Source organism: Salmo trutta, chromosome 39 (assembly GCF_901001165.1).
Source record: "Salmo trutta chromosome 39, fSalTru1.1, whole genome shotgun sequence".
Taxonomy (NCBI): domain Eukaryota; kingdom Metazoa; phylum Chordata; class Actinopteri; order Salmoniformes; family Salmonidae; genus Salmo; species Salmo trutta.
This window is the reverse complement of record NC_042995.1, coordinates 13,770,649-13,796,729: the sequence shown is the minus strand read 5'-3', so window position 1 is coordinate 13,796,729 and position 26,081 is coordinate 13,770,649. Positions and strand designations below refer to the sequence as shown.

Sequence of the window (26,081 nt, the reverse complement as noted above, 5' to 3'; positions counted from 1 at the left end):
ACTCTGCTACTAAGTTACCAATTCAGTTCACTATAATACTTATGAAGAGAATAGAATACAATGCCACCAAGTGGTCAACTAATGCCACTGAGTTTACCACTAAAGTTTAATGTAATTCACTCCCAAGTGAATCAAATTCCATCTCCAACCAATTCCAACCGTGGACATGGTCTTAGATTTTTTTTTAAATGCATCTAATTCAATACCAAAGCAACTTCAATCACTGACAGGGCCATTTGGGAGCAGGCCTACCTATAGTCTTTGAATTAGTTGGATCCCCGTTCCTCATTCTCATTGAGGCCCCTTGTGTCACCGATGGATGATGGAGCATTAGAAATACAGCGGTCTCTAAATCACATTTACTGTCGCTGTTTAATACAAGCTCATTTACTGTTCAACCCCCCCAGTAGGTAATAATAATATCTTGGTGGGTGCTTGTATTTGTCCTATTTCACACATGTACAAATACACATGTGTGAATTGGAAATGTGTTTTCCTCATATCCCACTCTCCCTGAGACAGGGTCTGCCATTATCAACGGTGACCCTGGAGCAATTAGGGTTGAGTGCCTTGCTCAAGGGGCCCGTCAACAGATTATTCACCTTTATTCAAACTAGGTTCCTTTCGGTTATTGGCCCAGCGCTTTAACCGCTATGCTACCTGCCACCTAGTTGGTAGTAATGACATGGTAGGTGTGTTAAATCTTCTGAGGCTTGACTTTTCACCAGGGTGGAGGCTGAGGCAGATGGAGAGGCAGAGTAGGAGAGACAGTATAGGACTAGTAGGACAGAGACATTATAGGACTAGTAGGACAGAGACAGTATAGGACTAGTAGGACAGAGACAGTATAGGACTAGTAGGACAGAGACAGTATAGGACTAGTAGGACAGAGACAGTATAGGACTAGTAGGACAGAGACAGTATAGGACTAGCAGGACAGAGACAGTATATGACTAGTAGGACAGAGACAGTATAGGACTAGTAGGACAGAGACAGTATAGGACTAGTAGGACAGAGACAGTATAGGACTAGCAGGACAGAGACAGTATAGGACTAGTAGGACAGAGACAGTATAGGACTAGCAGGACAGAGACAGTATAGGACGTCAAATCTGAGCTACAGTAGGTCACCAATAAGGTCTGGGATGATGACTCATCATTACGAGTGGATAACATCGTGGAGGTTGATGACTTGAGATTAAAAACACACACGCGGCTCAAACTCAGTCCTTCCGCACTGGGCAATACTGGGCAAGACTTATTAGAGCACGTTAAGCCCCACTTCTCACCCACTAAGTCAACAGAGACCCAGACACTCACCACCACACTTGATTCCAGGACCTGTCTAAGACGCGCCGGTATCAATCGATATTGTATTGACGCTACATGGTACAAAGTAAAACAGTGTCCTCTAAGTGGACGGAATGTGAGCAGAGAGTCAGGAAATATTATATTGCTTCGCCGGCATACAAATTCACCCCTGTCTGGGTGCTGGGAATCTGGGATGCACTGATGAAGACTCCATTCCATAAGGTCAGAGCGGTGTGATCACACATTACCACTGATGGACGGATGCAGCAAATCTCATCCTGGTCTCAGGTCAGCGTGTCGCAGTGTCATTCATGGAATCATCAACAAGACCTGATGTAGAGAATACTGTAGTACTAGTCTGTAGTACTAGTCTGTAGTACTAGTCTGTCCCAGGCTCTTCAATGAGTCTGTTATCTTAACATTTGACTAAGGAAAATCAACTTGTGTAGAATGTACTATCGTCTGCAGGCAATTTAAATGCACCATATTTGGTTCAAAGAATAAAGGTTCAATTTAAAATCCAAAACATTTTAAAATTGTAAATGTATAATGGTAAGCACAGCACAAATGGTAGACAATTGTGAACAGTTACTTTATACCCTCAATGTAGATATTAGGATTCAATGTATTCTTATGCAATACAGTTAATTACAGAAAAGTAAAAATTCAAATATAAAAGGTAGCCGCTCAGACCTACAGTATGTCTCAGACTGAACCCTGACCTGTGTCAACGTAAGACAATTAATAGAGCAGAATTATGAACGCCTGAAAGCCCACCTTGAATACATGTACTCAACAAAGTAATTGAACTAATCCTTAATTTTGTACACCACAGTATATACAAGTAATGAATGCATACCAGCCATAGTTCTGTTTAAATGTAACGACAACAAATGAATACACAGCATGACCAATTAAAGGAAAGAATGTGTGACGGTTGACAGGATTCCTTCTGCAGAATAAATACTATATGACCCGGTGTGATGACCTGAACAGGCATTTCCTGGTTTGGCTCCTAGAACCCTGAGGAGTTAGCTGATTGGTGCACCGGTGGTGACAAGTTTGTAATAGGCTCCTTTGAGAGCCATGAGCTGGTCATGTGGTCCCTGTTCGATGACGAAGCCCCTGGACATAACGGCGATGATGTCAGAGTTCTGGATGGTGGAGAGACGGTGGGCGATGACGATGCAGGTTCGGCCCTCCCTCGCTTTATCCAGCGCCTCTTGCACCGTCTGTAAAGCACGCACGCGCATGCACACACACGCGCACGCACACACACGCACACACACGCACACACACACACACGCACACAAAGCTTTGAGCTGATTTCACAATCACCCATGACTCACCATGATTACTTGATTACTGCCTCTGCCTCATAAAATGGACCTAAGGCTCAGGCAAATTGCATGCTTGCCTTGCCTCGTATCAATTCTAAAGCTATTTGGAATTGAAAGATCTGTATAAATTGAATCTATCCTTATCAGGTTCAGGACTTCTTCTACTGCTTGTGGTGATGACAGGCGGTTGTCATGGAGACATTACCTTCTCGCTCTCCGTGTCCAGGGCTGAAGTGGCTTCGTCCAGTAGCAGGATCTTAGGGTCGCGGATAATCGCCCTGGCGATTGCTATGCGCTGCTTCTGTCCCCGAGAGAGCTGGGAGCCCTGGGAACCCACGTTGGTGTCGTATTTCTAAAGGGAGAAATTAAAACTTTAAAGACTACTGTGTCAGACAAAGGGCTACAGATGCAGGGTATAATGTGACAGAGTTCTTGTGACTAGAAGTTTGGCACAAAAACTGGACATTTGTATTTGGATCTTAGTTTGCGAGTATCTTTGATAGAAACGAAGATGTTAGAGTAACTGGCCACAACTGACTTAAATGACATATCTAAATCATTGGCGTTTCCTTCCTAATGGTGCTACAAACTTCAGTGGCAATTTTGGGTTGTTTTAAGTTAGTACACTGACAGTGTTGTTTTAAGTTAGTACACTGACCGTGTTGTTTTAAGTTAGTACACTGACAGTGTTGTTTTAAGTTAGTACACTTACAGCAGCATTACCTCAGGTAGTGTCATGACAAAGTCGTGGAGCTGGGCTTTCTTGGATGCGGAGATGATGTCATTCATGCTGACTTCGCGCAGGTTGTCTCCGTACTTGATGTTGTCTCCGATGCTGCAGTCAAACAGAATGGGCTCCTGGGATACGATGCCGATCTTGGAGCGCAGGTACGAGACGTTGACCTGAGTCGAGTCATGGCCATCAATAATCTGCAATGCAACGTGGAAAATCCAGTCAACTATCCTGTGAACTAATCCAGCTCCCAGGATACCCCCATTGTCTTACAGTCTTTATACCTCTAGAGACATATATGGGGATATTGCGTGCTGCTGAGAGAAACTGAGGACTCACCACTTTGCCCTGGTCGGGGTCATAGAATCTCTCTAGTAGCTGGACGCTGGTGCTCTTCCCACAGCCGCTGCTGCCCACGAAGGCCAGAGTCTGGCCGGGCTTTACCGACACATTGAGGCCGTTCAGCACCTGGATGTCTGGCCGGGTCGGGTACGTGAACTTACAGTCAATGAACTCTAAGTTCCCTTTGAAATCAGGCTGGACGAGAGAGAGAGGGGGCGTGAGAGAGAGAGAGAGTGAGGGAGTGCGTGTTTGTGTGTGCGTGCGTGGGTGACATGTACCCATTTGTCCCCCTCGTTGCTGTAGACGCTGATCTTTGGCACGCGGTCGAGGAGCTGGAAAAAACGGGCAGCTGAGATCTTGGCTTTGGCATAATCTGGGGTGTAGGAAGAGGCTCGGCCCAGCGCTGTGCCACTGGTCACTATGGCTGAGATCACTCTGAACCAATCACAGAGAGACAATGGGGTTTAGTCAGGTTAATATAAAGGAATAAACAAAGGCGGTGGAAAGGTGGTGGAATACATCTTGGACAATGTGATTTCATGGTCTGTTTATATTGTTGACAGATATGCAGGCAGACAGGCAAACAGGCAGACAGGCAGACGGACAGACAGGCAGGACCGTTTCTCTCACCTGAAGACCAGGCTGAAGTGGAGGCCCTCCTGGCGCACCAGGTACCCTCCAAACCTGTAGGAGGCACTGTTGGCCATGAAGACGACACACTGGGCGAAGCCGTAGCAGGCGCCGTACACGTTGGCCTTCTGCTTGGCGGCCTGGTACGGAGCCTCCAGGTGAGCCTCGTACATCTCCACAAAGCTCTGTTCCTTCCCCAGCCCCGCGATGGTGCGGATGTTGTTCAGGGCCTCGCCAGAGATCTACATAAAGATACCACAGAGATGTCACAACCACCCACCACTACCACCTTGGAAGTCTAGAACAGGAAGTAGGAACTGTCTACAGTACAGGAACTATACGCATTATCTCTACCACACTGTAAGATAAGCTCTCCAGTGTGTTTACTGTGACGAGGTTTCAGGAAGCGCTCACCTGATGTCTATAACATACATTACAATAGTTACAGGCTGAAATATCTTAGACTATGACACAATCGAAGTTCTGTGGTAGTGACTTTGCTTGAATGACCCTAACAGAAGCTTTCGAGAAGATGTTGATAACGTATTGACAACTAATGTGAGAAGTTAGTGTACAACCTTGCTTCAATGACAATTCACTTCCAGTCACAGTAGCACTATGTGACTCCAGCCTGTGTTACAAACAGCCCTGGCCAGTGAGTCAGTGGAGTACTGTAGCCTACCCGTCCTGCATCCTCCATGGCCTGTTTGTCCTGCTTGGCGAAGCCAGTGAGCATCTTAGCCTGGAAGCCTCCGGACAAAGCCAGGAATGGCAGGAAGCACAGGATGACCAGGCTGAGCTTCCAGCTGAAGTAGAAGGAAATGATGACGGCAACACCAATGTTGGTCAGAGAGTTAACGATCATGCCGATCTGAGAGCCAGTGGCCTAGGAGAGGGCGAGGGAGTGGTATCAATCAATCAATTTGGGTTCGGAATAGGTTATTTACCCAGAATGCCAGATGGGTGAGGTTTTCTTTTGAGTCTGCTGCATTAGTTCCATAGCACTCCATTAAATCAAGTATTTGAAAGACACTAATACTATTTGGTCTGGGGTCTGGTAACTGCCCTATATGAGGACTGTATGAGGTCCATACTCACCCCTTGGACCTGGGAGGCGTCAGTGGCCAGCCGTGTGGTCAGAGCCCCGGGGCTGTTCCTGTGGTCATCGAACCAGCCCACCTCCTGACCCAACATGGCGTGGAAACCCATCCTCCTCAAGCGCCTTGTCAGCAGCTCCCCAGACTTAGAGAAGGCATAGCCCTGGTGGAGACACCGAAACAATCAGATCAGGTTAAGGGAAATGAATGACAAAAACACAGAGAAATAGGCTGCTCTTTTCACAGAGTTTAGAGAAGCAGGAGAAAGGATCCGGTTGATGTGAAGATTAAAACCTGTTGGGGCTAGGGGGCAGTATTTGCACGGCCGGATAAAAAATGTACCCAATTTAATCTGGTTACTACTCCTGCCCAGTAACTAGAATATGCATATAATTAGTAGATTTGGATAGAAAACACTCTAAAGTTTCTAAAACTGTTTGAATGGTGTCTGTGAGTATAACAGAACTCATATGGCAGGCCAAAACCTGAGAAGATTCCATGCAGGAAGTTGAAATCTGATTTGTGGAATCACCTTCAACACTTTGCCTATGAAACACACTGTGAGTTAAGATTCACTTCCTAAGGCTTCCACTAGATGTCAACAGTCTTTACAAAGTGGTTTGAGTCTTCTCCGGTAGAAACTGACCGAACGAGAGGCCTGGAAAGTTGGTCATAGGGGGAGGGCCATTACTACTATGATGCGGGCGCCCGTGGGTACCCTCTCATTCCGAAACGTTTAGTAAGACAATGCAATCGTCCGCCTTGAATATTATTGAAGCTCTGATTGAAAAAGGCCCTAAAGATTTATGTTATACACCGTTTGACATGTTTGAACGAACGTAAATATATATTTTTTGCACATTCGTGACGACAAATCCCGCGCGCCTCGTACAGTATGAGTAGCCTTCGGAACGCGCTAACAAGAAGGAGCTATTGGGACATAAATTATTAACTTTTTCGAACAAAACTACATTTGTTGTGGACCTGGGATTCATGGAAGTGCCTTCTGATGAAGATAATCAAAGGTAAGTGAATATTTACAATGGTATATTTGATTTTAGATGACTCCAAGATGGCGCTAACCTGTATCGCCTAGCCTATTTTTCTGAGCATAGCACCTCGTTTATTGCAAAGTGTGATTTCCCAGTAAAGTTATTTTTAAATCTGGCAATGCGGTTGCATTCACGAGATGTTAATCTATAATTCTTCGAATGACAATATTATAATTTACCAATCAAAGTTTAGTGCTGCATTTAGCTGTGTTTTGGGTATTTGTGATGCATGCTAGTTGCTTTGAAAATGGCAGTGTGATTATTTTTGGCAGGGTACTCTCCTGACATAATCTAATGTTTTGCTTTTGCTGTAAAGCCTTTTTGAAATCGGACAACGTGGTTCGATTCAGGAGAGGTGTATCTATAAAATGGTGTAAAATAGTCATATGTTTGAGAAATTGAAGTTATAGCATTTATGAGGTATTTGTATTTCGCGCGACGCGATTCCACTGGCTGTTGACTAGGGTGGGACGCAAACGTCCCAGGTTCCCAGACAGGTTAAGAAAGGTGAACATAAAGGATGGGAGGGAGGGAGGGAGGGAGGGACATGTACTTGGAGCATCTGGGTGATGAAGGAAGTCACTCCGACCAGCACAAAGAACATGCAGATACCATTGATCTCCCTCCTCTGAGCCTCTGGGTCTGGTATGGAGAATGTCTACAGGAACACACACATACACTGATTAAGCTAATGAACCAATATTCAATGAAGACTGTCTTGGTCAATACTAGACCCCTCCACCTTACCGCCAGAATCTGACTGAAGAGCAGGGAGTACACTGGGTTGACTCCTCCGTTGACAGCAGCTCCGATGGTTCCAAACAGCATGTAGGGCCACTCAGGGGCATTGTACTTCAGGATCCTGGTCACTGGAGCAGGCTCAACATGCTCCTCCACCTCTTCCTCCTCCACAAAGGCACTCTGGACACATTAAGACATATATATACACACACACGTGTATGGACTATGGATACATGCATAACAGATGCACACATGTAATCTGTAGATTACCTGGAAAGGGTAAGTGGCAAGTAACTCCGTTTGATGACTCCCATACCAACCTCCTTCACACACACACACACACACACACACACACACACACACACACACACACACACACACACACACACACACACACACACACACACAGACCTTGCCTGCGTCTGCCTGAGATATGAAGGATTCTGCTTCTGGAATGAGGTTGGACAGCTGTGAGCGGGTCCTCTTCCTGATAGAGGCTCTGCACAACAACAGACAAGCACCAAGTCAATGCACTACCGAGATGCAAAATGACACCATCAGTCAGCATTCTGGCACAAAATGTCTGCCGTGCTTCACCCAGATGTGTGTCGGATTCACTGTAACCAGATATGAGTGAGGCCTTGTGAAAAGGATGTGAAGTGCATCATGAGAGATGTAGTTCTACAGTACCTGAGACTGGCCCTGTAACTCCCGGCCCTGGATAAACTCTTCTGCTCTGGCTCGTCGTTGCCCGCCACTGACACAGGCAAAAGGAGGGAGGTTATTATACAAATTGTTATAAGAAATGTTTTGTTAAAAGTGTTCCTGCACATTCATTTCTCTCTTAATGCTTTTTATGTTGACAAAAGTGTGTGCAAGTCAACTTTAGAATTTTGGATGGGGATGCATTGATCTCATAGAGACCTACTCTGTCTGGCCTTCTGGTTGAGAGCCTTGTCTCCTTGGCTTTGTAGGGTGACCAGAGTGAAGTAAACACCCTTCCTCTCCAGCAGCTCATCATGCTTGCCCCTCTCCACCGCCCGCCCATGCTCGTAGCCCACGATCACGTCCGCGTTCTTAATGGTGGATAGGCGATGGGCTATGGAGATGGTGGTGCGACCATTGCTTACTTATAGGAGATAAACATGAGACCGTTATCCTACCTGGCTATTGTAAATATGATTATTTCATAATAGTTTTTCTACCATTTGTCACGTACTTAGGTTTGATCATGTTGTATGAAATATGATATACGAACACAATCTATCATCAGGGTTATCCTAACTATTATTACTATAATTAATTGATCCTAGCAGAGACACTTCGTGGTCTCTTCCTGTTGTGTTTAGGGAATAGGGTGCTATTTGGGATGGAACCACTCACTTTGTCCAGTGCCTCCTGTACCACAGCCTCACTCTCATTGTCCAGAGCGGAGGTGGCCATGTCCAGCAGTAGGATCCGGGGGTTCCTGACCAGGGCCCGGGCGATGGCGATGCGCTGCTTCTGACCGCCACTCATCTGACCTCCGCCCTCTCCCACCAGCGTGTCAAATTTCTGTTGCACCAATCACAAGTCTTTAACTGAAAGGCCATGTGACAGTAGATAGACAGTAGACAGTAGATGTTGAGTCAGTAATGTTTAACGTTTTTAAGCTTTTAAAAAACACTGGCGACAAAAGTCACAAATAAGTCGTGTGGGTTGTCATGTGGGTTGTCATGTTAGTGTAACAGTTTTCCTTCCGTCCCTCTCCTCGCCCCTACCTGGGCTTGAACCAGGGACCCTCTGCCCACATCCACAACTGACACCCTCGAAGCATCGTTACCCATCGCTCCATAAAAGCCGCAAAACAACTACTTCAAGGTCTCAGAGCGAGTGACGTCACCGATTGAAACGCTATTAGCACCCGCCCCGCTAACTAGCTAGCCATTTCACACCGGTTACACTAGCCCTCAATGTGTAGCACGCTAAATGCTGTCAACCTCACCTGTGGTAGGTCCATGATAAAGTTGTAGGCATTAGCCTCCTTGGTGGCGTGGATGATGTCATCCAGGGTGACTCCGGGGCGACCGTAGCGGATGTTCTCGGCGATGGTTGTGGCGAACAGCACGGGCTCCTGCTCCACGATGCCCATCAACGAACGTAGCCATTGGATGTTCAGGCCTCTGATGTCATGGCCATCCAAGGTCACCTGAGACGAGGCATAAACAAGGAGAAAGATGGAATGGGAGGGAGAAAAATGGGACATTTACAATGTCTCTACACTATTTCCTCTAAAGACTCTCTCAGTGATAGACTTTAGTGGAGGTGCACTTTTGTACTGATAAAAGTAGTATTATTTTACTAATGTGTTACATCATGTTAAATATATATCAGGGAAGATAACATACCATGCCCTCCTTGGGGTCGTAGAAGCGTTGGATGAGCTGCACGGCGGTACTCTTCCCAGCTCCACTGGGCCCCACAAAGGCGGTCGTCTCGCCAGAATTCACTGCTACACTCAGCTTGTCCAGAATCTGACACGGCACAAAGTAAATGACAGACTGCATCTTCAAGGAAATATTCCATGATCGCCCTGCGATACAATAATCAGATGCATGTCGTCCTTATAGGAAATACAAAGCCACAGTACCACGACTTCAGGTCTGGAAGGGTAGTGAAAAGTGACGTTATGGAACTCAATGTCCCCTTTGACCTTGTCCAGTTTGTAACATGCTTCTGAAAGGCAGTCGATGTCCGGCTCCTAGGCACAGTGACACAGCCAGACAAACGGCAGTGTTAACCACCAGGGCTGTTTAAAGTGAGCGTGCACACACAGTAAATGGAATGCTCAATGAAATTCTCCAACAATGTTGAGATTCCCACCCTGTCGATGGTCTCAAAGATGATGGTAGCAGCTCCTCTTCCTGCAGCAAATGCCTCCAGACATGGAGATGCCTGCCCTAAGTTCAGGGCTGCTATCAGCACACCAAAGAAAACCTGCGATGACAGACAAGACAGTGCAGAGGATGAGGTGATCATTCTTTTTTAAGCTCTTACTGTTTATTATTCATTCATAAACCAAAGACATTTGATTCACAGTCAGTAGCTGAACTACGTACGGACTCTTAATAAAGTATACCTTTATGGTGTTGGCCGTATGGTTACAAAATAGTACCTGTAACAGTGTTCCGGGGCTGTACTCCTGTGTGTCCACCACTAGGCTGGATCCATACCAGAAGGCCAGGGCGTAACACAGGAAGATGATAAACCACATGTAGCCTGTGAAGAAGCCCATGATCAGGCCCTTCCTGATGCCCCAACGCTGAGCTGAGATCAGGTTCTTGTCATACCTGGGAGAGAGAGAAAGGGACAGAGCGTTAGAGATGCAATCCGGGATCTTAAGCACACCAAAATCGTAACATCTCATACGAAATGGATTCGTAACATATCATACGTATTCCAACAAACAATTGTGATTTTTTTGCAGGATTGGAATTACACAATTGGATGACGTAGTACACAAAAAACAGGGACCCGTTTTGGCTCGTAAGCACTACTTTCAGAAATACTTGCTGAAATTATACAAAAGTTCTGGAGCGTCCCTTTAAACTGGGATAGAGGCCCAGCACTCAATATAATATGTAAAGTGGTGCTACTAGTTGCACCTTAAGGAGAAAACAATTAAAAGAATTAAACAGTATATAGTGAGGTTGATCAATGGAAAGAATGTCAAATTTGGCAGGTGAGTATTGACACTTACAAATTCAGCAAATAACTAAAGGAGAAATTGTTGGGTCAGTTTCTGTCATGTTATTATATTACCTTTCCACTTCCTTTAGCTCTCCTCCGAAAGCAGCCACTGTTCTGATAGAGGTGAGTACCTCGTCGGCCACGGCTCCAGCCTTAGCATAGGCCTGCAGCTCCTGACCTGTCAGCTTGGCCACAAACTAGACGAGAGCAGAGGAGGTAAGTCGATAGGTGCAGTCAGTACATTACACTAACTAACTCCCACCTCAATGGAGCTCAATGAGAATCGACACATAGTAAATTAACAATGTAAATCATAGGCCTATTCCTAATACTCATAAATGAGCTTTCCTTGTCGCCTTTAACTTTCATTGTCTCCTTTACGAAGTGACCACTAGTAAATTGCTTTCATCTATCCATTCCTAACAGAGTTAAACGGAGAGGAGGGAAGGAAGGAAGGAAAGGGACCATTTCAGTTTATTGGGACAGGAAGCGACCACATTGGTTGACGTTGACCATCCTACCAGAGCCATGAGGGCGGCCCCGACTCCAATTAGAGGGCTGGCTGCGATGATGACGAGCGTTAACTTCCATCCCTTCACAAAGCCCATCGCAAAACCGCACACGAAGGTGGTGAAGCGCTGGATAAAGATGCTCACTTGATCCGCAATGGCGTCATTGATCTTGTTGATGTCACTGTGAAATAGCGGAGCACACCACAGACAGAGTCATGAGAGTCATTAACGTTTTTCCAGGTCAGGTCAAGTTCAAGAACAACTACAGATGTATATTCTTAATTTGGGCCAGTTTGCTAAAGCAGAAAAATAATCCTGCAGCAACAGGAAATGTGTGTTATTATGTGGACCATAATTAATGGACATTTTTGTAGGGATTAATACATGTTTTGTTAGGGCAAATAAAGTCTGACATTTCAACACCCAACCAGGGAACAAAATTATTGGATCCGAGCACCTTTATACTTTATAGAACAGCAGAATTTCCCTAACAGTTCTTTCTAAAACTCAAATACACTACAACTTTACATTTCCTGCTGTGCAGGAAAATTCTCAGCAACAAAAGAATGATCAAATTAAGATCCTACATCTGTACTGGTCCTAAGCATGATAACAAATGCAAAACGTTCCCAGAACTTTTTCTATTAAAACCTAACAGGGGAATTTGGTCTGTGTTTTTCTCTTACTCTGACATGCGTGTGTTTAACTCTCCAGTCGAGTTGCAGTCGAACCAGCCAATCTCCATCCTCATCACCTTCCTGAAGTACGTCTTTCTGATGATCTGGATCTGTCGCGCTGCAGACGTCACCCACAACGAGATCTAAAAGAGAAATAAGGCATTCAAAGCAATCAAGATCTAGCGCTCTGTCATCAAACTGCTTGAACTCATTATGCTGATGCAAACTATATACTTACTTGAAGGTATCCTAGCAAGAAAACTGCACATCCAATGGCAACGTAATAGTAGGCAAAATTGGTCATCTCATACTCAATGTCCAGAAGCCTGAAAATGAGTGTCATACAGATGTAGGATCTTAATTTTAGCCAGTTTGCTAAAGCAGGAAAATAATCCTGCAGCTGCAGGGAATGAGAATTATTATGTGGATTATAATTAATTGACATTTTTGTAGGAGTTGATCAATTTTTTGTAAGGGAAAATCAAGTCTGACATTTCAAAGTGGAATTACAACCAGCCTTATTAAACCTTGAATACACTACAAGTTTTACATGTCATGCATCGCAGGGAAGTTTCCTGCAATAGTGTGATCAAATTAAGAGTCTACATCTGTACACAAATTACAAAAGTCAACAGCTTGAGACATCAAGAAGACCCGAACCTTACCCTAAAATACATAAAGAGACCATTTTCCCTGTTTAACCTGCCCATGACAGTAGGCTACTATAGTTGTCAAATAAAATACATCTTTCTATCCTTAATCCTTTATATAGAAATTCCATGTACAGCAACGTCCTACTCTTGTGCGCAGCAACGAATAGGACTTACCCACATGTTAAATTCTTCATCTTATCAGTGTTATTGCTGTCCAGCCAGTCTGTCCATACTGACTGGTTCTTCCACTGTATGGTGTTGTTGATACATTCCTTCCTGGGGTCCAAGAGCTCCTGTAACTCGATGTCGTACTCAATGAAGGTGTCGGTGAGCATCCCGAACACCAGCAGCATGAGAGGCTGGGCGGAACCATGGAGGAAGGCACACACACTTCCCCCCACCATCATCAGGGTCTCCCGGCAAGTGGCGAAACGGAACTGCAAATACACACACACACACCGAACACACACAAACACACACACAACCAACCAATGGGTCAGTCATCACAACAGGTGTTCTGATAATCTGACCTACCATCTCAGAATGTACTACCTGGACAAAATATGCATGCTTTAACCACTGTAACCATGTAGATTTTAATATCGTCATTGCCACAACAAAGGCATCCCATGGGAACCTCCCTGTGTGTGATGAGTCTGGCCCATGATGCTCCATTCTCATATTGTACCTACCATTCTTGTACCCGTTTCTGAAGATTTCCAGTCCAGTTGTGGTTTAAAGTTTTTACGTACAAGAGTTATGAACTAGCTCTCCCACACATGAGATAAAATAATAACGTCTTCATGTGACCTTCACACTACACTACACAACCGCACAGTGAATTCACTGAAGGAAGCATAGAGTTAGACACTGTTTTCTTTAACCTCTATGAAAAGAAACGCAAATAAAATACTTTACCAGCTGAAAGAAGCCAATCCTGATAGCAGCTTCATTCTTCTTGTTTGGAGACCTGGGACAATCACAGAGAAAACAGTCAAAGCCTACAGGACATGAGGGGGAATAATGTAAGGAGAGATGAGGGACTTACTTTATGTCCTGTTTCGAGTTCCCCATCATCCTGCAGCGGAGAAAAAAATAACATACTATTAAATGTGACCTTGTTTTTATGTGTCACAATTCTGAGAAGCATGATAAGAAATGGGCTCCCGGAGTGGCGCAATGGTCTAAGGCACTGCATCTCAGTGCTAGAGGCGTCACTACAGACCCTGGTTTGATTCCAGGCTGTATCACAACCGGCTGTGATTGGGAGTCCCATAGGGCGGCGCACAATTATCCCAGCATCGTCCGGGTTTGGCCAGGGTAGGCCGTCATTGTAAATAAGAATTTGTTCTTAACTGACTTGCCTAGTTAAATAAAAAATTCCATAAACTTATTTTGTTTAATTTATCAATTTTACCAACAAGAACACAAATCACACAGAATATAAGTCATGACAACTGTTTGTTTTTTTTATCTGAGGAAGATGCACTTACATGTATGCATCATTAGGATCTGTAATAAAAAGATGATAATGAGATATTACAATTTTCTAAAGCATTGTTCATGTCAGGAAAATGACATCAAAATCATGCATTGAACATAATCACATTCATGCAGGTGTACCTTCATCATCAAAACCATTGTTTTCTTCTCCCAGCTTTTTGATGCTGTGTAACTTCACTGATCCACCAGGCATCCTGGACTGTCTACAATACATTTATAAGAGGAAAAATATATAATAAAAATGAATTACAAAGCCAAAATACATCCCGATTGAAATGTATTGTATTATCACTGAGATACCTACCAAGTTGCTGTTTCCCAAATCCAATAAAAAACGACGTATCTCCTCTTTACACCAAAACCCTTGTTGGATTCTGCTTCTTTACATTATAGTTGATCCAACTGTACAGTACACTACTGGGCTCCAGTCCGTACTAAGACGTGCTGCCGAGTCCACCTGACAGCCGGTGCCACCACTGTCTGTCTGTAGAGACAGACAGTGGTGGCAAATTACCTCAGATTCCTGTATCCTAAGTGAAAAAAATGATATTTGTGATGCTTTTAATAAGCATTTCATCTCTGCTGGTTTTTTATTTGAATGGAAAAGTGGCCATTGTGGCACTGGCCAGTTAGTTGATTTTTCGTCTTGCTTTTCAACCGTTACTCTGAAAAATGGTAACCCTGTTTTTAGTTTCCAGAAAATAACCGAAGCAGAGGTTCAAGCTGCCCTGTGTGCCATTGACACTAAGAAATCCTTAGGCGCTGACAATTTAGACCCGTTCTTACTTAAGTGTGCTGCACCTATCATTGCTGGTTCAGTGACACACATTTTTAATCTAACATTAAGCACAGGAAATATCCCTAAGGTGTGGAAAGCAGCTTTTGTTCTGCCATTACATAAGGGAGGTGACGGTAGTGATTTGGATAACTATCGACCCAACTCTAGGCTCCCTTGTCTGGCAAAGATCCTACAATCTATAGTCAACAAACAGTTACAGTCTTTTCTTTCTGCTAACAGTATTCTTAGCACCAATCAATCTGGTTTTAGATCTAAACACAGTACCACATCGGCCACTATGCTTGTTGTAAATGATATTGCAAATGCCTTAGATGATAGAAAGCACTGTGCTGCGTTGTTTGTAGATTTGTCAAAAGCTTTTGACACTGTAGACCATGCTATCCTTTTGAGTAAGCTGTCATCTATAGGAGTGGGCACGGATGCCTGCCGATGGTTTTATGACTATCTTAAAGATAGAACTCAGGCCGTCATGGTCGACGGGGTCAAGTCTGACTCCTTACAGTTACTTAAAGGGGTCCCTCAGGGTTCAATAATTGGCCCACTATTGTTCTCACTTTATATAAACAACATTGGTGATGATGTCAGATATTGTAAATTCCATTTATATGCAGATGACACAGTGATGTACTCTATTGCTCCAACAGCGGACCAAGCTTTAATGCAGTTGGAGTCTGATTTTAGGATACTTCAGGGGTCTCTTTTACAGCTTAAACTTGTTTTAAACGCTAAGAAAACAAATGTCATGTTTTTTTCTAGGTCTAAACTCTCAGTTAGAAACACTTTTGTAATCACTAGCTTGGATGGTACTCAAATTGTCACGACTGATTTGGACTGGCGGATAGGCGGAATCAAATGCAGGAGACAGAGGTGCTGGAGGTGAGTGTCTTTTAATATAACTGACACACACAAACGCCGAAAAACACAGGGCGCTATACAAAGTTCCAGTATTTTGAACTGCGCCCATAAAACACAAACTATAATTACAATGCGCAAGGAGCGCAGCCGGTAAATCGCTCGACAAAACTGTCGGTAACACAATGTAGACAATAAACAATCCCGCACAAAATCCCAACTGAAAAACACACATTAAATAAGTCCCCACTAATGACATACACAAAACAGGTGCGGAACAGACAGACAAAACTAAACGACACAGAAACAATGATCGGTGGCAGCTAATAGGCCGGCGACGACGACCGCCGAGCGCCGCCCGACCGAGGAGGGGCGCCACTCTCGTTGGAACCTGTGACAGTACCCCTCCCCTGACGCGCGGCTCCAGCCGCGCGCCGACGCCGGCCTCGGGGACGGCCCGGAGGGCGAGGCGCCGGCCGATCCGGTCGGCGACGGTGGAAGTCCAGCAGCATAGAGGGGTCCAGAACGTCCGCCGCCGGAACCCAGCACCTCTCCTCCGGACCGTACCCCTCCCAGTCCACGAGGTACTGCAGGCCCCCTACCCGACGTCGGGAGTCCAGGATGGCTCGGACTGTGTACGCCGGGCTCCCCCCGATGTCCAGGGGGGGCGGGGGGGCCTCCAGCACCTCACTGTCCTGCAGCGGACCAGCTACCACCGGCCTGAGGAGAGACACATGAAACGAGGGGTTAATACGGTAATACGAAGGAAGTTGTAACCTGTAACACACCTCGTTTATCCTCCTCAGGACTTTGAACGGCCCCACAAACCGCGGACCCAGCTTCCGGCAGGGCAGGCGGAGAGGCAGGTTCCGGGTCGAGAGCCAGACTCTATCCCCCGGGTTAAACACGGGGGCGTCACTGCGGTGGCGGTCAGCGCTCTCCTTGTGCCGTTCGCTCGCCCTCCTTAAACATTCCTGGACCGTGCTCCAGGTCTCCTGAGAGCGCTTCACCCATGCCTCCACCGCAGGAGCCTCTGTCTGGCTCTGTTGCCATGGCACCAGGACCGGCTGATAACCCAGCACCACCTAGAAGGGTGACAGATTAGTGGAGGAGTGGCGCTGAGAGTTCTGGGCCATCTCAGCCCATGGCACGAACTGCGCCCACTCCCCTGGCCGGTCCTGGCAATACGACCGCAGGAACCTGCCCACATCCTGGTTGATGCGCTCTACCTGCCCATTACTCTCGGGGTGGAACCCCGAGGTCAGGCTGACCGAGACCCCCAGCCTCTCCATAAACGATTTCCATACCCTGGATGTAAACTGGGGACCCCGATCAGATACGATGTCCTCGGGCACCCCATAGTGCCGGAAGACGTGAGTGAACAGGGCCTCCGCGGTCTGCAGGGCCGTAGGAAGACCGGGCAAAGGGAGCAGACGGCAGGACTTAGAGAACCTGTCCACAACGACCAGGATCGCCGTGTTCCCCTGAGACGGCGGGAGATCCGTAAGGAAATCCACCGAGAGGTGAGTCCATGGCCGCTGTGGAACAGGGAGGGGCTGTAATTTCCCTCGAGGTAGGTGCCTAGGAGCCTTACACTGAGCGCATACTGAACAGGACGAGACATAACGCCGGACATCCTCAGCCAAGGTGGGCCACCAGTACCTCCCCTTCAGGCCCCGCACTGTCCGTTCCACCCCAGGATGACCCGAGGAGGGTAGAGTATGGGACCATCGGATCAGGCGATCGCGAACACCAAGCGGAACGTATTTCAGGCCCACGGGACACTGCGGTGGAGTAGGTTCTGACCGACCCGCCCGCTCGATGTCCGCATCCACCTCCCATACCACCGGTGCCACCAGACAGGAGGCGGGAAGTATGGGAGTAGGATCGATGGTCCGCTCCTCGGTGTCGTAGAGACGCGACAGTGCGTCAGCCTTCCGGTTCCGGGAACCTGGAATGTACGAGAGAGTGAAGTTAAACCTCGTGAAAAACATGGCCCACCTTGCCTGACGGGGATTAAGCCTCCTCGCTGCCCGAATATACTCCAGGTTACGGTGGTCGGTCCAGATGAGAAAAGGGTGACGTGCCCCCTCAAGCCAATGTCTCCACACCGTCAAAGCCCTGACCACGGCTAACAGCTCCCGGTCCCCCACATCATAATTGCGCTCCGCCGGGCTCAGCTTCTTAGAAAAGAACGCGCATGGGCGGAGCTTCGGTGGAACGCCCGAACGCTGCGAAAGCACAGCTCCTACCCCAGCCTCGGACGCGTCCACCTCCACTATAAATGGCAAAGAGGGGTCCGGATGCGCCAGGACAGGTGCATTGGTGAACAGAACCTTCAGACGATGGAAGGCTCTGTCCGCCTCTGCTGACCATCGTAGCCGCACCGGCCCCCCTTTCATCAGTGAGGTAATGGGAGCTGCCACCTGGCCAAAACCCCGGATAAACCTCCGATAATAATTAGCGAACCCCAAGAACCGCTGCACCTCCTTCACAGTGGCTGGGGTTGGCCAATTACGCACAGCCGTCACGCGGTCACACTCCACCTCCACCCCCGAGGTGGAAATGCGATATCCTAGAAATGAGACGGCTCTTTTGAAGAACTCACATTTCTCAGCCTTGACGTATAGGTTATGCTCCAGCAGCCGCCCAAGCACTCTACGCACCAGGGACACATGCTCGGCGCGTGTGGCGGAGCAGATCAGGATGTCATCGATGTACACCACCACACCCTGCCCGAGCATGTCCCTAAGGACCTCGTCCACAAAGGATTGGAAAACAGCGGGAGCATTCTTTAACCCATACGGCATGACGAGGTACTCATAATGGCCCGATGTGGTACTAAATGCGGTTTTCCACTCGTCTCCATCTCGGATACGCACCAAGTTATACGCACTCCTGAGATCCAATTTCGTGAAGAAGCGCGCCCCGTGAAATGACTCCACTGCCGTAGCAATGAGAGGTAGCGGGTAACTGAAACCCACTGTGATAGCATTTAGACCTCTATAGTCAATGCACGGGCGCAGACCTCCCTCCTTCTTCTTCACGAAAAAGAAGCTCGAGGAGACGGGGGATTTAGAGGGCCGAATGTATCCCTGTCTCAAGGACTCAGTGACGTATGTATCCATAGCCACTGTCTCCTCCTGAGACAGAGGATACACGTGACTCCTCGGAAGGGTCGCGTCGGCCTGGAGGTTTATCGCACAATCCCCTCGTCGATGGGGTGGTAATAGAGTCGCCTTCGTCTTACTGAAGGCGATAGCCAAATCGGCATACTCTGAGGGAATGTGCACGGTGGAGACTTGGTCTGGACTCTCCACCGTAGTCGCACCGATGGAAACTCCTATGCACCTACCTGAGCACTCCCTCGACCACCCCGTAAGAGCCCTCTGTCTCCACGAAATCTGGGGGTTGTGTGTGGCTAGCCAGGGGATTCCCAGTACCACTGGGAACGCTGGGGAGTCAATGATGAACAGGCTGATACGCTCCACATGACCCCCCCACGTCTGCATAACCAGTGGCACGGTGACCTCCCCTACTTGGCCTGACCCTAGCGGTCGACTATCTAGGGCGTGCACAGGGAAGGGGTGGTCCAGCTGAACCCGGGGAATCCCTAACCTCTCAGCTAACCCATGGTCCATAAAACTCCCAGCTGCGCCTGAATCGACTAGCGCCTTATACTGGAAGTGAGGGGAAAAATTAGGAAAACAAACGGAGGTGTACAAGTGGTCGACAGGGGGCTCTGGGTGTGGTTGGTGCGGACTCACCTGGGGGGCCGAAGCAGTGCTCTGCCTGCCCTCCGAACTCCCGGAGGGACCTCTCCAGCACCGGTCCACAGTGTGTCCTCTGCGTCCACATCGGGTGCAGGAGAGACCCCCACCTCCGGTCCTCCTCGGTGCAGCCCCCCCTATCTCCATGGGCTGTGGAGCGGGAGGACTGGTAGGTGGAACGAACAGGCCCCGACTGGAACGTCCCCGGGCAGCCAGCAGGTTGTCCAATCTAATGGACAAATCCACCAGTTGGTCCAGAGTGGAGGTGTTGTCCCTACATGCCAGCTCCCGGCGGACGTCCTCACGAAGGCTGCACCTATAGTGGTCTATTAGGGCCCGCTCGTTCCACCCCGATCCAGCGGCGAGAGTCCGGAATTCCAACGCGAAATCCTGAGCGGTCCTCGTCTCCTGTCTCAAATGGAATAGGAGCTCACCCGCCGCCCTGCCCTCCGGGGGATGATCGAAAACCGCCCGGAAGCGGCGGGTGAACTCAGGGTAGTCACCCCGGGCCGAGTCTGGACCATCCCAGACCGCATTGGCCCATTCCAGGGCTCGACCCGTGAGACACGAGACGAGGACGCTCACCCTCTCTTCGTCGGAGGGAGGTGGGCGGACGGTCGCCAGGTACAGTTCCAGTTGGAGGAGGAACCCCTTGCACCCAGCGGCCGTCCCATCGAACTCCCTGGGAGGTGAAATCCGGATCCCGCTGGCACCCGCTTCAGTGGATGTAGGTAGGGGCGCAGGGTGAGGGACCGGAACTGGTCCTGCTGGGGAGGCACTTCTCTCCCATCTCTCCAACCGGGCCAACACCTGATCCATGGCCGAGCCTAGGCGGTGGAGGAGGCCGGCATGCTGGGAGACCTGCTCAGCCATGGATGGCGCTTCTGCTCCTGCTGACTCCATCAGTTTTCAGGTGCGGGATTCTGTCACGACTGATTTGGACTGGCGGATAGGCGGAATCAAATGCAGGAGACAGAGGTGCTGGAGGTGAGTGTCTTTTAATATAACTGACACACACAAACGCCGAAAAACACAGGGCGCTATACAAAGTTCCAGTATTTTGAACTGCGCCCATAAAACACAAACTATAATTACAATGCGCAAGGAGCGCAGCCGGTAAATCGCTCGACAAAACTGTCGGTAACACAATGTAGACAATAAACAATCCCGCACAAAATCCCAACTGAAAAACACACATTAAATAAGTCCCCACTAATGACATACACAAAACAGGTGCGGAACAGACAGACAAAACTAAACGACACAGAAACAATGATCGGTGGCAGCTAATAGGCCGGCGACGACGACCGCCGAGCGCCGCCCGACCGAGGAGGGGCGCCACTCTCGTTGGAACCTGTGACACAAATCAAACAGGTCTCTGCATATAAATATTTAGGGGTATGGTTAGATGATAGGCTTTCTTTTAAAAAACATGTTACTGAATTGGGAAAAAAGCTCAAATTCAAGATAGGGTTCCTTTATAGAAACAGGGCTTGTCTGTCCTTTGTAAATAGAAAACAAATTGTGCAGGCTACTTTTATGTCCGTTTTAGATTATGGTGATATTATCTATATGCATGCATCGGCAAACACATTAAAACCACTGGATGCTATTTACCATTGTGCACTCAGGTTTATCACGGGGGATAGTTACAAAACTCATCACTGTATCCTTTATCAACATGTGGGTTGGGCCTCTCTATCTGTGAGGCGAGAGCAACATGCTCTCTTGTTTATTTTTAAAGCGCTTCTTTTAAAACTACCTCCATATATATCATCATTAATTTCCACTAGATATACAAATTTTAAAACCAGATCACAGATGTGGATTACATTAGAGACTCCTGCGGTCTCCACAGAGTTGGGTAGGACTGCCTTTAGTTCCTTTGCGCCTTATTTATGGAACAAACTGCAGATCCAACTTAAGTTAGACACTCTGGTGTCCCTTGCCCATTTTAAAAATGTTATGGAGGATCAATATGATGTTATCTGTGATTGTTTCTGTTGAATTGTGTCTTTGTTTTGTATGTTTGAAATGTTCTTGTCTGTATGCCTAAAACTGTATATGTCAACATGTTTACACAGGGCACAGCCGTAAAAGAGATCCAGGTCTCAGTCTGTTTTCCCTGTTAAAATAAAGATTTTAAAACATTTTTTTTTAAAAGGTGGTCACTGATAGTGGGAAAAGAGTAGACCGATAGGGTGACTGTGGGCTGGGAGAGGCTGAGGCCCTCTGCACCACGTACTTATTGGACACACAAGCCAGGTTCACGCTGGAACTTGAGGTCATACGATCGTGTTTAGAGGTAAGTGTCCTGTCGGTTCGTACTGCCCAAGGGGCCGATGACCCAGCTATGCAAAGAGTAGGAGAGAGCATGGTACAAAAAACAATCCAGACCCTTTACTACATAGCTCTCCTTGCAATGAAAAGGAATCAGATAAAATCATTTGCATATCAGGGTTTTACACTTGCAATTACACTCATGGTGATATGGGTTTTTCTTACATTCAACCATAAATTAGGGCTAAATGGATGTTATGAGAACGTCAGATAATCATTTTCAAGAATACATAACAAGTAATGATATTAAGCCACGATCACCATCACAGGTATGCCTACTTTTGTTGAAGAACTGTTCTAGCATTTTTTTTTAGTAGATTTACATTTTAGTGATTTAGCAGAAGCTCTTATCCAGAGCAACTTACAGTAGTGAATGCATACATTTCATACATTTTTTTGTACTGGTCCTCCGTGGGAATCAAACCCACAACCCTGGTGTTGCAAACACCGTGCTATACCAACTGAGCCACACGGGACTGTGATCAAAGACCATGGCAAAATCTATAAGACATCCATCGATGATTAGGCTCAGCATTACACATTCATCATATCACATTGATGACTTCTTAAGATATCACAGTTTATTGACCCTTCTGCATGTGAACACAAACTGTGGGTGAAAACAGGATACTTTCCAAGAGTTAAAGCTAAGTCAAACACCTTCCAGGTCATCACCCTCAGGGCTGCTGTCCTCGTCAGTCCGAAACAAGCCAATATGATCTGTCTGAAATGATGGTAATACATTTCTGTTTCATTTGCATTTTAGCAGTCTTGTCATAAGAGGTTTTCTCCTAACTGGGATGTTTTACCTTAACACTGTTGCTTTTACTTGCTTTCATGGGGTTGGGAAGCCATTACAAACAAGCACCAACACTTCTAATTTGAGACCACAACCTTATTCCACGAGTAGTACTTTAACGCAAACCAATTTTCCTTTTTGTTTGTGAACTGCAACAGTAAATGGTATGTTTTCTCTCACCATTGGGAAGCAGGTGAATAGGCCTGTGACACAGTGCTTGTGAAGGCTACTGGCACGTGAGGAAAAGGTTCTGGAAACATGCTTCTGAAACATGCCCAAATAAGTGAACAGTTTGTTACGTAATGATTAACTCCTAAAGGAACTAGTGTTACCCATTATAGCAACATTATGATAATTCACATTGCAGACCATTACAGGCCACTGCACGCATTGTTCCTGCTCTGGTGTAAACTATGACTATTCAAATGGATTGGCAGATAGCCATGTTTACTGACTACTAACACAGCTTGCCTAGATCAGGCCTATGTCTATAGTAGTTCATCAATTAATGTAGCATAATCTGTCAATTAAAAACCTAATACAAAATTAACTTAGAGTGGTAGATACGGTGATAGATAATTAACTAACACAGATTTGGTTGTGGTCAATGAATGTACAGATCTAGGATCTTAATTTGATCACCCTGTTGCAGGAGAACATTCCTGCAATGCAGGAAATGTAAAACTCGTAGTGTATTTGAGGTTTAAAAAGGCTTCTGAAGTTTGTAATTTCCACTTTGAAATTTCAGACTTGATTTTCCCATACAAAAAAATGATCAAGCCCTACAAAAATGTACATTAATTATAATCCACATAAAAATGAACATTTCCTGTTGCTGCAGGATACTTTTCCTGCTGTAGCAAACAGGCTCAAATTAAGAACCTACATCTGTAGGATGAGCAGAAATTATTTATATTATTGATCATGCCCATTTTCAATAGCCTACAACTATTTGCCACCATCTAGTGATCATTGTAATACAAGGCATGACCTTGAGTTAGTATTGAGTTGAACTATACTGAACCAAAATATAAACGCAACATGCAAGAGATTTTACTTAGTTACAGTTCATATAAGGAAATCAGTCAATTGAAATGAATTCATTAGGCCCAAATCTATGAATTTCACATGACTGGGCAGGGGAGCAGCCATGGGTGGCCAATCAGAATTAGTTTTTCCCCACAAAAGGGCTTTATTATAGACAGAAACACAACTCAATTTCATCAGCTGTCCGGGTGGCTGGTCTCAGACGATCCCGCAGGTGAAGAAGCCGGATGTGGAGGTCTTGGACTGGTGTGGTTAAACATGTTCTGCAGTTGTGAGGCCGGTTGGACGTACTGCCAAATTCTCTAAAATGACGTCAGAGGCAGCTTATGGTAGAGAAACTAACATGAAATTATCTGGCAACAGCTCTGGTGGACATTCCTGCAGTCAGCATGCCAATTGCACGCTTCCTCAAAACTTGCGTTGTGTGACAAAACTGCACATTTTAGAGTGGCCTTTTATTGTCCCCAGCACAAGGTGCACCTGTGTAATGATCATGCTGTTTAATCAGCTTCTTGATATGCCACACCTGTCAGGAGGATGGATTATCTTGGCAAAGGAGAAATGCTCTCTAATAGGGATGAAAACAAATTTATGCACAACATTTCAGATAAATAAGCTTTCTGTATGTATGGAACATTTCTGGGATCTTTTATTTCAACTCAGGAAACATAGGACCAACACTTTACATGTTGCGTTTAGATTTTTGTTCAATTTATTTGACATGATAATCCATGACAACCATATTTTAAAATGTAAAACACATTTTCTGTAAAAATCATGTTTTTTATAATTATATCAGGATTTAATATGCTATTTAGTATGTCGGCCTAATTTCATTTTTTTTCATCTATTAGACATCGATGAATTATGGATGAAAGAATACTTTAATAATCCTTCCATGTTGAAGTCAAGAGTATGTTAAGTAGTTTCAAGTTCCTACCAAACGATATCTAATCAAATCATTTTGGACCTTGTTAACTCTAATGACATAACTTGGCTCCGATTGGCCAGTGCTAGACATGTGACGTCCTTGGGCAGAGTTTGGTCTTGCATAGTTTCTGAAAACTGTTACTTTGTTGCGCTGGTAAGGAACATCTCCAACAGGTACGACTTCAATATTCCACCAGACTGTAATCTTCTTGAACATGCAAAAGTTGAGGATAGGCTATCTATCACAATCTATCATAATTGATCGAACAAATGTTTATTATTATGTAATGTGCAGGGCTTTCAATTCTGTCATGCGCCCTGACTTTCCATATTGTGTTATTTGAAACATCGAGAGCTTGCATTTAACATGAGATTCACATTACATTCAAATGGGAATGTAGGAGTGTTGCACATATTTCTTCCAGTTTATTTGAAGCACATTTTTAATAGGATTTGTTAGTTGTGGTTTAAAGGACCTTTGGCAAGATATTGGCTCATTTTGCAGTTGATTATTTACAAAGAGCAATTACACAAGATAGCCTACAGCGCACTTTGAAACCGGTGCAGGAAATCAAGCCCTGCCAGAATCCCCCCCCCCCCCCTCTAATTTCCTTAATTTTGTGGCTAGAGTCAAATACTTTCAATGGCCACATCAGTCAAATACTTTCTATAGAACAAACTTCATGTCAAGATAGGCAACTGAAATGAATAATTCATGTATCTGTGTTATATTAAACATAGAGGGAGTAAAATGTTGGCAAGCAATAAACATTCCAAGGCGGTATCTTCCCGGGGGCGGCACGGGGCGTCCCGGGCACGGTCGGGCGCTGAAGGGGAGCGGGGGGGGGGGGGGGGGGGGTCGATCAGGACACCATACAAGCTAGAACCGCCACATTCACTTGAAACAAATAGCCAAAATTAAAACTGCAGACAAAAATGCTTTCTGCTATTAAGATCCGTGAAATGTAGGCTAAACTGACAACGGAGTGAAGAGCAGAAATCTCAACTAGCAAGCAAGTCGCAGCAATGAAGAACGGGGGGATTCTGGCAGAGGGGAGATTTTAGGCACAACACTGGCATTATTAACGGTTGATCCTTGCTCTGTTCAATCCTGTCTCTGTCATTCCATGCGCTTCAATGAACTCTCCCTGAATGTGGTTGATCTTCAAAGTATTTTCCTGATTATCTTATAGCTACAATAAAGTTATTACTATAAGCTACTGTT

General features: G+C 46.1%; 2 protein-coding genes across 4 annotated transcripts in view; one reads left to right on the top strand and one right to left on the bottom strand.

The window, feature by feature from the left end:
* Window positions 1-1,883: 1,883 nt before the first annotated feature.
* LOC115179763 (bile salt export pump) overlaps window positions 1,884-26,081 on the bottom strand; it is a 24,858-nt gene continuing 660 nt past the window's right edge. Inside the window, exons 1-29 of one of the 3 annotated variants that reach the window (XM_029741496.1) lie at window positions 14,706-14,823; window positions 14,440-14,522; window positions 14,310-14,328; window positions 13,865-13,894; window positions 13,735-13,786; window positions 12,991-13,253; window positions 12,402-12,489; window positions 12,173-12,306; window positions 11,496-11,667; window positions 11,047-11,171; window positions 10,400-10,574; window positions 10,108-10,221; window positions 9,875-9,985; window positions 9,633-9,758; window positions 9,230-9,433; window positions 8,629-8,799; window positions 8,174-8,375; window positions 7,936-8,002; window positions 7,657-7,744; window positions 7,252-7,425; window positions 7,058-7,162; window positions 5,454-5,615; window positions 5,038-5,241; window positions 4,356-4,597; window positions 4,004-4,160; window positions 3,723-3,920; window positions 3,374-3,580; window positions 2,856-3,002; window positions 1,884-2,542 (exon numbers count right to left, since the gene is read on the bottom strand). In XM_029741496.1, coding sequence (XP_029597356.1) covers window positions 2,342-2,542; window positions 2,856-3,002; window positions 3,374-3,580; window positions 3,723-3,920; window positions 4,004-4,160; window positions 4,356-4,597; window positions 5,038-5,241; window positions 5,454-5,615; window positions 7,058-7,162; window positions 7,252-7,425; window positions 7,657-7,744; window positions 7,936-8,002; window positions 8,174-8,375; window positions 8,629-8,799; window positions 9,230-9,433; window positions 9,633-9,758; window positions 9,875-9,985; window positions 10,108-10,221; window positions 10,400-10,574; window positions 11,047-11,171; window positions 11,496-11,667; window positions 12,173-12,306; window positions 12,402-12,489; window positions 12,991-13,253; window positions 13,735-13,786; window positions 13,865-13,894; window positions 14,310-14,328; window positions 14,440-14,512 — 4,011 coding nt within the window. In that variant the 5' untranslated portion in view covers window positions 14,513-14,522; window positions 14,706-14,823 and the 3' untranslated portion in view covers window positions 1,884-2,341. Of the gene's footprint in view, window positions 2,543-2,855; window positions 3,003-3,373; window positions 3,581-3,722; window positions 3,921-4,003; window positions 4,161-4,355; window positions 4,598-5,037; window positions 5,242-5,453; window positions 5,616-7,057; window positions 7,163-7,251; window positions 7,426-7,656; window positions 7,745-7,935; window positions 8,003-8,173; window positions 8,376-8,628; window positions 8,800-9,229; window positions 9,434-9,632; window positions 9,759-9,874; window positions 9,986-10,107; window positions 10,222-10,399; window positions 10,575-11,046; window positions 11,172-11,495; window positions 11,668-12,172; window positions 12,307-12,401; window positions 12,490-12,990; window positions 13,254-13,734; window positions 13,787-13,864; window positions 13,895-14,309; window positions 14,329-14,439; window positions 14,523-14,673; window positions 14,824-26,081 lie in introns of those variants that run through there. The other 2 variants (XM_029741497.1, XM_029741495.1) reach the window with 2 other exon arrangements.
* The window catches only part of LOC115179766 (retinol dehydrogenase 7), a 27,398-nt gene continuing 25,895 nt past the window's right edge, over window positions 24,579-26,081 (top strand). Inside the window, exon 1 of the mRNA XM_029741505.1 lies at window positions 24,579-25,049. The gene's annotated coding sequence lies outside the window, so the exon portion shown is untranslated. The remainder of the gene's footprint in view (window positions 25,050-26,081) is intronic.